The 12,698-nt window shown below is 41.9% G+C and overlaps 2 protein-coding genes across 3 annotated transcripts; one reads left to right on the top strand and one right to left on the bottom strand.

The window, feature by feature from the left end:
- Positions 1–2,759: 2,759 nt before the first annotated feature.
- LOC140577584 (E3 ubiquitin-protein ligase TRIM65-like) lies at positions 2,760–6,877 on the bottom strand. 2 transcript variants are annotated; one of them, XM_072712223.1, is made up of 6 exons: positions 6,743–6,877; positions 5,873–6,180; positions 5,554–5,649; positions 4,758–4,988; positions 3,799–3,967; positions 2,760–3,384 (listed from the first exon to the last, which is right to left on the bottom strand). In XM_072712223.1, exons 2-6 carry the CDS (start codon positions 6,158–6,160, stop codon positions 2,966–2,968), a joined length of 1,203 nt encoding a protein of 400 aa, XP_072568324.1. In that variant the 5' UTR covers positions 6,161–6,180; positions 6,743–6,877; the 3' UTR covers positions 2,760–2,965. The 2 variants fall into 2 exon arrangements, with proteins under 2 accessions (XP_072568324.1, XP_072568325.1); XM_072712224.1 differs by having other exon boundaries at positions 3,152–3,502.
- On the top strand, positions 6,841–12,373 carry mrpl38 (mitochondrial ribosomal protein L38). The gene is made up of 9 exons (XM_023836887.2): positions 6,841–7,021; positions 7,946–8,134; positions 8,238–8,369; positions 8,467–8,669; positions 9,150–9,222; positions 10,801–10,846; positions 11,114–11,272; positions 11,712–11,848; positions 12,148–12,373. The coding sequence occupies exons 1-9, from the start codon at positions 6,841–6,843 to the stop codon at positions 12,282–12,284; spliced, it is 1,257 nt and encodes a 418-aa protein (XP_023692655.2). The 3' UTR covers positions 12,285–12,373.
- Positions 12,374–12,698: the final 325 nt, after the last annotated feature.

Here is a 12,698-nt window from a genome sequence, read left to right as displayed (position 1 = left end):
CGTACGGCACCCGGAAACGTCACTGCGCACGTAGTCATGTGACCGCAGGTTATATCACTCTTTCGTCACGACGGCTGGGAAAATGGCGTGGCGCACGTTGTGTAGGGCTGCGCTGCGGTCACCGACCGACCTGGGGGTCAGTAACGTGAAGGGCTTTGGGACCGCCGGTATGTGTCAATTTAACTTTTTAAACGAAATTCTACGTTACGTGCAGGCTATCCTGTAATAGGCTGTATTGACAGCTATGCGTCTCTGCGGTGATGTACGTAACGCTTCTCCAGTACTTAAAATCTCGGTTGGTCTAATTCACCTTACATATTTAATTTGGTCTTGCATTGTTGTAATGTAGTCTTGTATCTTCCTTGTCAAATATACTCGTTTTTTGCGTAGATGTATGCAAGTGAGCAGAGTTTTGCATTTGTGATGCCCCAAAACAGTGTAACTCGTCCATTCTATCCATCCACGGTGACTCGTAGCCACGACCATTAAACATGTACACGAGTTAAGGGCAGCTATATATACCCTAAGTTTACATGTAGTGCTTAATCTGTTATTGTAACGGTAAGTCCATCCATTCCTTTAAAACTTTTATCAGAAATATTTGCTGAGGTCAAGAGATATGGAATATAATTTTACTGTAGGAATAATTGTTAATGTTGTGTCGGTCTGCACTCAGATGCCATTACTGTGGATACTGTATGCCATAATTTAACTTTGATTTCTTGCTTCTCTGATCTCTGATTTTAGTCTTTACTGTAACGTTTTAAACCAAATAAATCTGAGCAATCCAGTATTTTGAATAAGCTATGCATGCATCTGTCATATGATCATTTATCCTGGTCAAGTTCACAGGAGGGAGGGTTGAAGCCTCTTGCATAGGGCACAAGGCTGGGGTATGCCCTGGATGGGACGCCAGCCTATCCCAGGGCACACATGCACACAATGGGCGATTTTAAGACACCAGTTAGCCAAACTGCATATTATTAGACTGTGACAGGAAACCGACATGACACAGACACAAACTCCACAATCCGGAGCTGATCTGAACCTCCAACCCAGGAGGTGTGAGGCAACAGCACCATGATGTTGCCCTTCAACAGTTAAATTAATGCCAAGTTTTAAACAATTTGGTCTAATGTTTTATCACAATGTTTATCTATCTACCCAGCTAGGGCCAAGAATTTATAGCCCGGGTCTGTATTTTGTGTATTATTTTGTTTACAGGTTTTTATTTTTTTCATTTTGAAGTAATGGAAAAACAAATCATTTTCAGTTCATTTAAACAGACTTTTTTCATTTCTAGTGCTTTTTCCCCTTTACTGATATCCAGATATCAAATTACCTGTATTGCCATCTTGTGGAAAAACTCCACAGTTAACAGAAAAACAGCAGTATATAATGGTTGTCGTTATTAATGAAATTTCAATTCAGTTATTTTTTATATCGCTATATTTATGGGTTTTTAGTGGCCGTTGATGGAATTTTAGCTTGCTAATTTTTTGTTTATGGTGTGTGAGTAGATCACCATCGACGTATTGCGCACCCCTGGTGTAGACCATGAATACGTTGGAGTGGATCATGAAAACAATACTGGAACCGGCGAGAGGAAAAAAACATTCATGCGGTCACATCGATGCATCGGATCTTTTGCCGTTGAATCGATACATCGATGCAAATTGATACATTGTCACACCCCAATAAATTACTATACTGTATATCAAATTCCAGTCCAATTAATGTGAAAAAGCAAATGGGTAGGAGACGTCACCAAAACCCCACTACATTCCGACATCACGTAGTAAACATGTTGATTCAGACCCAGGTCAAAAGCATACATACAAATGGAGAAGGTAAAAATCTCTCTTCCTCTGACTAATAACTCGTGTCCCCTGATGCTGTGGTGAGCCCATCTTGGGCTGGTACCATTGTTCCTCCAGTCAACCAGGACTCTGTATGGTACAGGGCAGTAGTCTTGATTCAGGATGATGGTCTAAGTGGCTATGATTAAACCTACTGCTGCATTTCAGGCCACTTGAACAGCAGCCGGAAGTCACTGTTTCCTATTGGAGGTTGTAACTGTGACGGTTTCTACATCTGCCTTTTAACACCATCTCTCTCTTTTGCTCTCGCTCTCTCTCTGTTTCACTGTTACATTCCCACTCAAACACTTTTTATCTTATGTTGTTTTGGATCGCCATTTAAATCAGAGAGACTTCATACAATTTCCTTCTGTGACTTTTTCTGTTCTCTGTGCCTTTTTTTGCTCCTCCTGTATGTGCTGGCTGTCAGAGGCACTACCCCTCCAAAATATTTATAACAATCTTAAATTCTGGTTCATCATAAACTTTTGCGGCATCCACACTAATGAGAATGTGCATTGTGCAATAACTTGTCACAGCAAAAAGAAAATGGGCACAGGACAAATGTAAACAAAGGAAAACTTAACAGCATGCAAATAGAGTTTGCACAAAGGAAAGGATTAAGTGGCACTGTTCTTGACACATGGCTCCTGTCTGCTTGGGAACATCTGATAATCCCCCAGAATCATCTTAAATCTGCAGCCATTGAAATAGAGATTGTGTCTGACTTGCTCGGCATGCCGCCATTGCAACCCCTGACCAGGAGAAGCGGTGCAAAGATGAGACGAGCTCCTGCAGCACACACACCCAGCCCCAGAGAATAGGCCTGTAGGTTCTTCTTTGATCGTGAATGCATATCCACCAGAGTAAGGAAATTAAGACTTCAAACACAAAATAAAATTAATACAAATAATTCAGGCAATTTTATTCACTGTTTGTTTCTAGCAAAGATATAATAACTATTGCATTAAAACGATTAAGATGTTTACCTCAAGCACTCAAGTGTATAATGCCTCTGTACATAGCATTTGTGACTTTAAGAATGCATACAGCACGTCTGCATACGATTTGAGCTGTGAAAGTTGTGGTATAGTTCTTCCAAGAGATCAAAACGGATGTTTATTGGCAAACTTCAAACGGGCCAGTACACGTGCTTTCTTTAGCAGGGGGACCTTGTGGTCACTGCAGGATCTCAGTCCTTCACGGCGTAGTGTGTTACCAACTGTTTTCTTGGTGACTATGGTCCCAGCTGCCTTGAGATCATTGACAAGTTCCTCCTGAGTAGTTCTGGGCTGGTTCTGCACCGTTCTCATTATCATTGAAACTCCACGAGGTGAGATCTTGCGTGGAGCTCCAGACCGAGGGAGATTGGCAGTTATTTTATGGTTCTTCCATTTGCGTATAATCGCACCAACTGTTGTCACCTTCTCACCCAGCTGCTTGGCGATGGTCTTGTAGCCCAATCCAGCCTTGTGTAGGTCCACAATCTTGTCCCTGACATCCTTGGAAAGCTCTTTGGTCTTGGCTATGGTGCAGAGTTTGGAATCTGGATAGATTGATTGCTTCTATGGACAGGTGCCTTATGTACAGGTAACGAGTTGAGAAGGCTCCCAATGTTAGCTCGTTACCTGTATAAAATACACCTGGGAGCCAGAAATCATGCTGATTGATAGTAGATCAAATACTTATTTCATTCATGAAAATGCAAATTAATTTATAATTTTTTTTTTAAATGCATTTTTCTGGATTTTTTTTGTTATTGTTCCGTCTCACTGTTCAAATAAACTTACCATTGAAATTATAGACTGATCATTTCTTTGTTAGTGTGCAAACTTACAAAATCAGCAGGGGTTCAAATAATTTTTTCCCTGACTGTGGATAAGGGATCAAAGGTGACGCGTTAACAGTTTCGTTTGGACCTAAGAATCAACCAACATACCTTGTTTGTCTTGCCCGATAGCTGCATTTACTGCTTTCGCCAGGTCTTCCGAGACCAACTTGGAAATTTGAGACAAGACATCGGTGATCAAGGACAGTCTGCCTTGTAGGTTTGTGGGGACGTCCAAAGCAATGTCTTTCATCTGAGGGACCTCGACCAATCTTGATTCCTGGAAAGATTATTGGTCATTGACGTACTTAAAATTGCGTTTTGTCTCTTGAAGTCAGCAGGGATGTTACACACATGAACATGCATACATTGTGATTGACTGCGAGTCCATTTTGACTCCCACGTTTCTCCATTTCTCAGTGACACACTATGCGCAGAATTCCACCGAGAGTGGTTGCGATGTGGTTTTGCTCTATCCGCTGCACGTCCCTGACCCCCACCAGAAGCATTTCAGAAGCACAGCATTGTTGACTTGCTAATTTTTCAGTTGTTTTTTCCTTTAATTTTTGTTGTTCTACTGAGGGCAAGTCACCTACGTAGATAAATTGTTACTTTTTTGGTCGTTTTAAATGTTTTATGTTGTTATTTTCTACTTTTTTGTGCTGTACTCTACAGATTGTATTAATACAGTTAATTCCAGTTATGAGTAACATGGGTCAAACATTGTGGCTGTAGCTGTTAAAAGTACATTCAACCAAACAAAAATACATTCATCATATTTATTTCATATCTACATTTGCATTTATGCTCCAACTTCATGTTACCCTACTTTGCAGGGTGGCTGGGAAACCTCATGAATATTAATAAGGAAAGTGTTACCTGATTGGCAGGTTGAACTACTGTCAGAAGTGTCCCAGAAGCTACTTCTGAACCTCTCCACGGCGCTTCTGGTGGAACCACGAGCACTGACTAGAGTGAATGTGATCAGCCGCAGCGACCGGGTCGCAGCCGGAACACGGTACAGCCGCTCTCGGTGGAATTCTTTGGTTGGCACTCAAACATAAATTTACCTGAATGAGCTGGATATCAGTCATGGCCTGCAGAGTAGCTATCTGCCCCTGGATCTCTCCCAGCTGCTGGACTCTGTCCTCCAGTGCGCTGAGATTAGTCTCCGCCTCACTGAGGGCTAACTGCTGCTCCTGCTCTATGAAGCTTAGTATTGACTCCTGTTTCTCTGCCAGCACTTTCACCAGGCTAGCAAACTTCGCATTTACCCAAAGGGAGGTCTGCTTCAGGGACACCTGAGGAAAGAGATGAAGAGGCTGCATCAATGGGAAACAGAAAGGCTACAAAAATACATTGTAATACATTTGTGTCACAAATACACAAATTGATGCAAATCATACAGTACATAGAACAGTAAATGTTTTTTTTTATTATTATTGATATTAGTCTAGTAAAAATCATGATTTTTGTATATCTGCAGAAACTCCCTTTCAGAGAAATATTCACAGGTATCAGACCACATTTCTTATTTGCCTTCCTCCCATTCTCTACGTGAGAATGAGCTCCAACCTTATCTCGATCTGACAGATTTTCCTTGCACTGGGTTTTTCATCCAAGCAGATAAGCTTGCACTGTGCAGGATGGATAAGCATGGACTGCAGGATTGACACAACAACCCAGGAAGACCTAGGCACCTGACAGTTAAGTTGCTTTGAAACACCCAGCATATAAAATTAAAAAAGTCTGCCTGGTCACGCGTCACTTTGTTCCGATGCCAGGGAATGTTGCGCCACGAACAGCAGAACTCAAACTCACAATAAGATTTGAATGTTAAGATATAGCCTGCAACTCCTCTCTAACCTTGGTTTTGTTAATATTCTCAGAGAGCTCTTGGACCTTCTTCTCTGTGTCCTCCTTGATTTTATCCACCTCTCTGCTCTTCTTCTTCAGCCCTTCCTGTAAAACGCATAGACGCATGCTCTGAACTACAGCACACTTTCCGCCTTGACATTTTAAAATGAGATCATGGTGTCAGGTGACAACAATTAGACAAATCAAAGGCAAAGCAAATGTTGAGTGCATGGTTTCTGCACTCTCTGATTGCACATTCACAGCACACACACATGCTGTCCGTTTTGCAGTAGTAGACCAGGGCCTTCTTGTGTCGGTCACAGAGTACCTGGGCTTGCGCTGTCATGGCGCTCTGCCTGTGTACTGTGGTGGCACCCTGGCTCTCTGTACCTAACTGTATCGTCTCTGTCACATCAGACAGGGTCACATTTCGCTTCAGCGTGGGTCTGGGGTCAAACTTTTCATTGCATATTGGACACTTTATATCCATATTGGCTTCAGTCATCTTGTCCCAATGAACTGTGATGCATTTCTGACAGAAGGTGTGACCACATGGAATAGTCACTGGAACCTTGAACTGATCCAAGCAGATGCTGCAGCACAAATTTTGGGACATAGCCGCAGACCTAATATCCCCTGATAGAAAGAAAGAAAAAAAACTGGGTTTACCCTTTTGCATGGTTACACTCGCATAGATAGTTTTAAAACCAAAAGCCCACATTCAATAACAAACTTGAAATCTCTATCTAACTCTGACTCTTCCTCTAAACAAAAGACCATCCACCAATCAGCTACAGACCACGTGATATATAATTGTAATAATATATATTTGTCATTACGCAGATAATGTTAAATAGATGTACGCATACACTGTATTTTAAAAATGTATGAAACTAAAATGACTATTTCTAAAACAAGCTTCAGCCTTAGTAACTGAACGACTGGATAGACTATATACGCACCAAACTGTATAGGCACCATCTTTCGTTAATAATAGATCTGACAAGTCACTAAATAGACCGATAATAATGATGAAAATATTTAGTTGCATATTTATTCACATAAGCGTACGAATGACATCTATCTATATGAATGAAATTTGCACTGACCTCCACTACAGTCATCATACATGCATCTATTCTTCAATAAAAATATCCGTCTAATCAAGTACCGATCTTTCTCGAAAAAGAATACCTACCTTGTTAATCAGAAATGGCTTCTTATCCCGAACTTTACTTGAGGTGTAAAAACTGTATTTATCGGGCTTCTTCCTTTTCGGAATTGTATATTGCCAGAATGGGTGGCAGTCTGATGCCTGTGCGGATGACGTTCGGCACCCGGAAACGTCACTGCGCACGTAGTCATGTGACCGCAGTCACGCCGGCTGGGAAAATGGCATGGCGCACGTTGTGTAGGGCTGCGCTGCGGTCACCGACCGACCTGGGGGTCAGTAACGTGAAGGGCTTTGGGACCGCCGGTATGTCTCAATTTAACTTTTTTAAACGAACTTCTTCGTTACGTGCCGTCTGTCCTGTAAAAGGCTGTATTTACAGCTATGCGTCTGTGCGGTGATGTACGTAACGCTTCTCCAGTACTTAAAATCTCGGTTGGTCTAATTCACCTTACATATTTAATTTGGTCTTGCATTATTGTAATGTAGTCTTGTATCTTCTTTGTCAGATATACTCGTTTTACGCGGATGTATGTAAGTGAGCAAAGTTTTGCATTTATGATGCCCCAAAACAGTGTAACTCGTCCATTCTGTCCATCCACGGTGACTCGTAGCCACGACCATTAACCATGTACACAAGTTAAGGGCAGCTATATATACCCCAAGTTTAAATGTAGTGCTTAATCTGTTATTGTAACGGAAAGTCCATCCATTCCTTTAAAACTTTTATCAGAAATATTTGCTGAGGTCAAGAGATATGGAATATTATATAATGAGGCTGCAAACGCTGTTGTTGACGTGATTCAGTCAATGCAATACTTGTCTTGATGGAGGAATTCTTTAAGAAAAATGCCTTCCATGGATGCATGCAAACCTAGGCTTCAAACTCACAATACAAACCACGACACCTGGGGTTTTTCGGTATGTGTATAACCTGAAACTGCGAATGAACCAGTACCGCGTCTCTATGGAGAGCCAAGCCTCGTTTTGTTGCTGATCACGTTTCTCTGAGAATGATACAAGCCAAATGAGGCTTCATCTGAAATTGAAGCCTTGTCTTCAAGTGTCCCATCATTAATTAATACAAAGTGGATTACACTCCCAGGGAAGCATGGTACTTCACAGGGTAACACTGTTGCATAACATCTCTGCCCAGTGCCGAAGACCCTATCCAGGATAAAAGTTTGTGTTTTCTGATACCTGCGTGTGGGGTTTCCTGTGAAATTACAGGCACATTATGGCGCCGAGCTGCCCCTCTGGGTCCCATGCCCAATGACGACGTCGACCTGAATGACCCCGAAGCTCAAAAAAGATACGACAGCTTCACGCGCTACCTGAAGGTCGCCGAAGAGGCAAAGAACAAGAAAGCCTGGTGGAGAACTTACAGACAACATCTGAAAGAGGAAAACCGTGACGAAGGTAATAAAATTAACCCGCAGTGTTGTTGGGAAAGTAAGCGATATACCTGCATGCTGCCCTTAAAGTACCCAGTAATGTAAGCGTGTTTTTCCCAAACGCGAAGATGCCCCACTGGTGAACATCGGACTGGCCTCCCGTCGTCAGTCCCGTAAAGAACAGGTGAAGGAGAGAAATCGGGTGATGAGAGAGAATCGACGTAACCCAGAGCTGGAGAAGGCCACACGCCTGCTCACGTGTATGTGCCACACGTCCCCTAGAGGCATCCTGAGGACATCGTGCCCCCCCTGTGTCATCTGTTCTGCGTTAACGTATCGCGCCGCTCTTTTTCACAGTCTCCATCCCACTCGACCGCGTGAAAGCGGAATGGGAGCGCACCGCTGGTCCCTATCATCTGCATAATGTCGCAAGGCACTACGCCGTCTACCGCGACCTGTTCCCTGGGGCCTACTTTCTGCCGAGAGTCATGCTGCGCATCGCTTATGGCAATAGCCCCGGCACACACGTGCATTATGGGAATCATGTGACGCCCACAGAGGTACGGCCGCTGGATTAAAAGGAAAAAGGTTTAGCTATTGTAACTTAAAAAGTAGATCATTGCAGCAGCAACGCCAAGGTTGTGGGTTCAAGTGAATGGCACTAGCCTGTCAGTAACGCAACAGTATGATAGCAAAAGAAAATTCAGTGCAGACAGTGCAAAAGCAGAAGTTATTGCTAGAATACTACAGAGTTTATCACAGTTATGAAATATAGTGCAACTTTTTATATTTTTGGAATGTAAATAATTTATTAGTTTTTTCAATTAATTTGGGTGCAGTGACCTTTAAACTTTTTAAAGTAGAACTACCCAAACAATTCGTATTTGTGTCAGTTTTTGAAATAATCGGCAATTGGTATTGGCCAGAAATTTCCTTATCACTAGATAAAAGTATTAGATGAGTGTAATGTAAAAGGGAACTTATGTGATTTTGTACAGTTGGGATTTGACATGGACACATGGTGACACGTTTCTCCTCAGGCACTGGCTGCTCCTCATGTGAACTATGAGTCAGATCCAGACGCACTGTGGACTCTGCTCCTCACCAGCCCAGGTATGGAACCCACCATTACTGTGGGGGGGGGGGTGTCATAAAAACGTTTTGTGGTGATTGACAAGTTTGTTTTCTGATTGAAATTATTTATGAAATGCATTTTTGATAATTAGACATGGGAAATGTTTTGTTATATACGTGTTGAAATGGGGGGAGGGGGCTTGGGGGGGTTGCACTGTTGCCACACATGTCAATGGTTTAGGGTTTGAATTCTACCCCCACTCTGCGTGTGGAGTTTGCATTTCTCCCCGAGATGCAAAGGTTTCCTCCTGCAGTCCAAAGACAAACAGTTTGGCCAATTTTATAAAAGCGTTCATTTGTCCTTACGCACGAAAACTCGGTAAAAGTCAGATTTATAAGACCTTGCATAAACTGAGGTTTACATGATAAAGTTTTATAAAAACCACTTATCGTTGAAACATTAGTAGGTGTGTGTGCTTTAAAAACCACCTCATTCCCATCCAGAAATTATCCTAGATTGGCAAAGCGAATTAGCCGTGTGTAGGGCTGTCCCGATCCTGAAATTTTAATCAAGGATTAATTGTCATACAAATCGTTATGATGTACATTTCTGTTTCTTTAAAAAACAAAAAAAAAGCATCTTTTGTGGATTGTTTGCAATAAATATATTTGTATATGTAAATTCATTTATTTAAAACAATAAAACAAATGCTGAATGTTAGTCGTATATTGCATATAAGAAAATGATTATTCACAAGCATTTCATCATACGCTAAAACTGATGCACATTAGATGCACATTTTAATCTGAACGCTAGATGTCGCTCTTTTTCTATTTTCTCCAAAACGTCGGTGGGACAGCTCGGGACCATTCCTAAATATGCAAACCTTCAGGATAAGTTTTTCTTTTTAAAATTCCTTTTTCATTTAAATGTGGATACAAATGTTTCTTAATTTTGTTCGCTCAAAGCCTTTATAAATGAGTTTCCAGGCCCCGTATAACCTGGATAAATGGCTAGAAAATCTGATATCCGCCATATGAGGGCGCCAGTTACCAGCTACAAGAAAATACTTGAGAGGCTGTAGAAACTAAACAACACAGAGGTGACCTTTGGCATTTTAATCACTTCTGCTTGAAGCATTTCTGTTTATGCAGCTCAAGGTTAAGTACGGTTTGATTTAATGTTTAACCCATCAGCATATAGGGTAGACTATCAAAATACCAACTGCTGTAGACAAATGAAATGTAACCAAACTTTTGAGATGCCAGTTAACAAAGAAGTGTGATGTGGTTAATGTGGAAGGGTGCAGCTGTTGTTAGCTGTTATTGCATGATTATAGCAGTTTGAATATGGGATGTTTCTAGGCTACAGCTATTCTGCCATATAGGCAAAACGTATCTGCATATTTTGTTCAAAATCTGGTCTTTCAGGCTCCGTTTTCTTGTGACTTTTTCCCCCCCAGAGTTTCAGTGCTAATGTAGTTACTGTGTTTTGCCCTGGTAAGGCAGCAATACTGATACAGTCTTCAGAATACTAATGTTTGGAGTGATTGCAGAGCCCTCATTGCTGCCCCCTACATTTGCTACAATTCACTTGTAAAATGCTCTGTTTGACAGATGAGCATCTGCATGATAATGAAGGGGAGTACGTGCATTGGCTTGTGTGAGTATTTCTATGGTTGCAGTTGGCCTGTCTTTCTGAGTAGAGACCCTGTGGGTTGTTTTCTTCTGTGGAATTAAATTACTGGTTTTACTAGATGTCCTCTTCCTTCCTTGATGCTTTGAAAACTGCACAGGAGCATACCGTATTTCGGGAGGGTATTACATTATGATGCAACTGTAGAAAAAATGTAGTTCAAACGGGATCTTACATGTATTTAAAACAGTTCACTCTGGAAATGGATTTGGTAGCTTTATAATCCTTGTTTAGGGGGAACATTCCAGGAGATGCAGTTCATTTGGGAGAGGAGCTGTGCCAGTACCTGCCCCCATTCCCTGTTAAGGGCACTGGCTTTCATAGATTCATCTTTATCCTGTTCAAGCAGGACGGCCCCATCAAATTCCAAGAGGATCGCAGACCAGCGCCTTTGTAAGTCCCAGGACAAACACAGTGCACTGCAAACTCACAAACATCATAAGTGCTTATTGATTCTAGAAGAGACAGGAGAAAATGAGTGATAATTACAGAAAGATGTCGCAGTGGTTTAGTGGGTGGCTCTGTTACCTCCCACTTTTTGGGGGATGTGGGGGTGTGAATTCACTCTGCTTTGTGTTGAGGCTCCATGGTCTCCGTGCTGCACGGTTTTCATCCGGATTCTTCCAGTAATCCCTTATTATGTATGTCTGCCTGGAGATGATAATGTATCCCAACCGTGTGCCTTAAACTGCCTGGGAAAGACTCCAGGCCCCCACTGTCTCCCTGAACTAGATTAAGTGGCTGGATGATGGATGGATTCTTATAAAAAAAAAAAAAACGAGTTGTCGGTTTTAAACATTCTTTAAATGTTGTGTTTTTTTTTTTTTTTTAGCCATAATTTGAATCAGCGGACCTTCAAGACGCTGGAGTTTTATAGAGCGCATCAGGACAGCATGACTCCTGCTGGTCTGGCCTTTTTCCAGTCCCAGTGGGACGACTCGGTCAGCCAAACCTTCCATGGCCTTCTGAGTGAGTCCTTTACATTTAATTGTGTAATTGTGCTATGGAAAAAAAAATACCACTGAGTTTTTGGATTGAATAAAAACTGCATTAAATCTGTTGCAAGTTGTGGGTATTGCAAACCCTTTATGGCAGTGTTTCCAACCCTGTCCTCGGCGACCCATGGACTATCCACATTTTTGCTCACCCCCAGCTCCAGGTAGCGAAAATATGGCCCTGTCTGCCGGGTCCCTGAGGATCAGATTTGGCAAAAACTGCTTGAGGGTGATAAAGCTGCACCAGCTTCCATGCTCTTTGTTCTTCCGCAGATATGAAAGAGCCCGTGTTCGAATTTGTGTGGCCCCCTGTGTACCATCCGCCTCAGAAGTTGTATCCACATCGTCAGCCCTTGCGATACCTGGACAGATACCGTGAGGGGCACGTTCCCACTTACGGCATTTACTGATCCAATAAGTGACAAGGCTTGTCTTCTGTGCTGCATTTACATATACTGTGTAAATTATTTGCAATAAATACAGTTGATTACTAACCAAATCAGTTTTGTGATACTAAAGCATTTTAAATTATGACTGGGAGAGTTAAGGAACCAAAAAGTCTTATCACCAAACAGGAAAATCGAGTATATTACTTGATGTCTGAGTCTGTTTTTTTTGTTGTTGTTTTTAATATGATAGCCATCTTTGTTGGCATTCTTTAAACTAGGCACATGTCAGCTACTGTTAACCAAGGCAAAGCCCTTTTTTACATATAGCAATCATACAGTATGTCAGTGACCCAGCTCAAGGGTCACAAAATCATCTTCCCGGTTCAGCCACATTCAGATGAGATAATGGTGAATGACTCCTAGCACTGATACATA

This window comes from Paramormyrops kingsleyae, chromosome 5, assembly GCF_048594095.1.
Source record: "Paramormyrops kingsleyae isolate MSU_618 chromosome 5, PKINGS_0.4, whole genome shotgun sequence".
Classification (NCBI taxonomy): domain Eukaryota; kingdom Metazoa; phylum Chordata; class Actinopteri; order Osteoglossiformes; family Mormyridae; genus Paramormyrops; species Paramormyrops kingsleyae.
The sequence above is the reverse complement of the archived record's forward strand: the minus strand, read 5'-3'. Positions and strand labels throughout refer to the sequence as shown.

What these genes read in the sequence shown, in the direction of transcription:
- LOC140577584 (XM_072712223.1), bottom strand. Translation starts at nt 6,160, where the DNA reads ATGTCCCAAAATTTGTGCTGCAGCATCTGCTTGGATCAGTTCAAGGTT. An exon ending in CCATGACAGCGCAAGCCCAG is followed by an intron (nt 5,650 to 5,872) that starts GTACTCTGTGAC and finishes TGCGTTTTACAG; the next exon opens with GAAGGGCTGAAGAAGAAGAG. An exon ending in CTGATATCCAGCTCATTCAG is followed by an intron (nt 3,968 to 4,757) that starts GTAAATTTATGT and finishes TAATCTTTCCAG; the next exon opens with GAATCAAGATTGGTCGAGGT.
- mrpl38 (XM_023836887.2), top strand. Translation starts at nt 6,841, where the DNA reads ATGGGTGGCAGTCTGATGCCTGTGCGGATGACGTTCGGCACCCGGAAA. An exon ending in AGAGGAAAACCGTGACGAAG is followed by an intron (nt 8,135 to 8,237) that starts GTAATAAAATTA and finishes CCAAACGCGAAG; the next exon opens with ATGCCCCACTGGTGAACATC. An exon ending in AACCTTCCATGGCCTTCTGA is followed by an intron (nt 11,849 to 12,147) that starts GTGAGTCCTTTA and finishes GTTCTTCCGCAG; the next exon opens with ATATGAAAGAGCCCGTGTTC.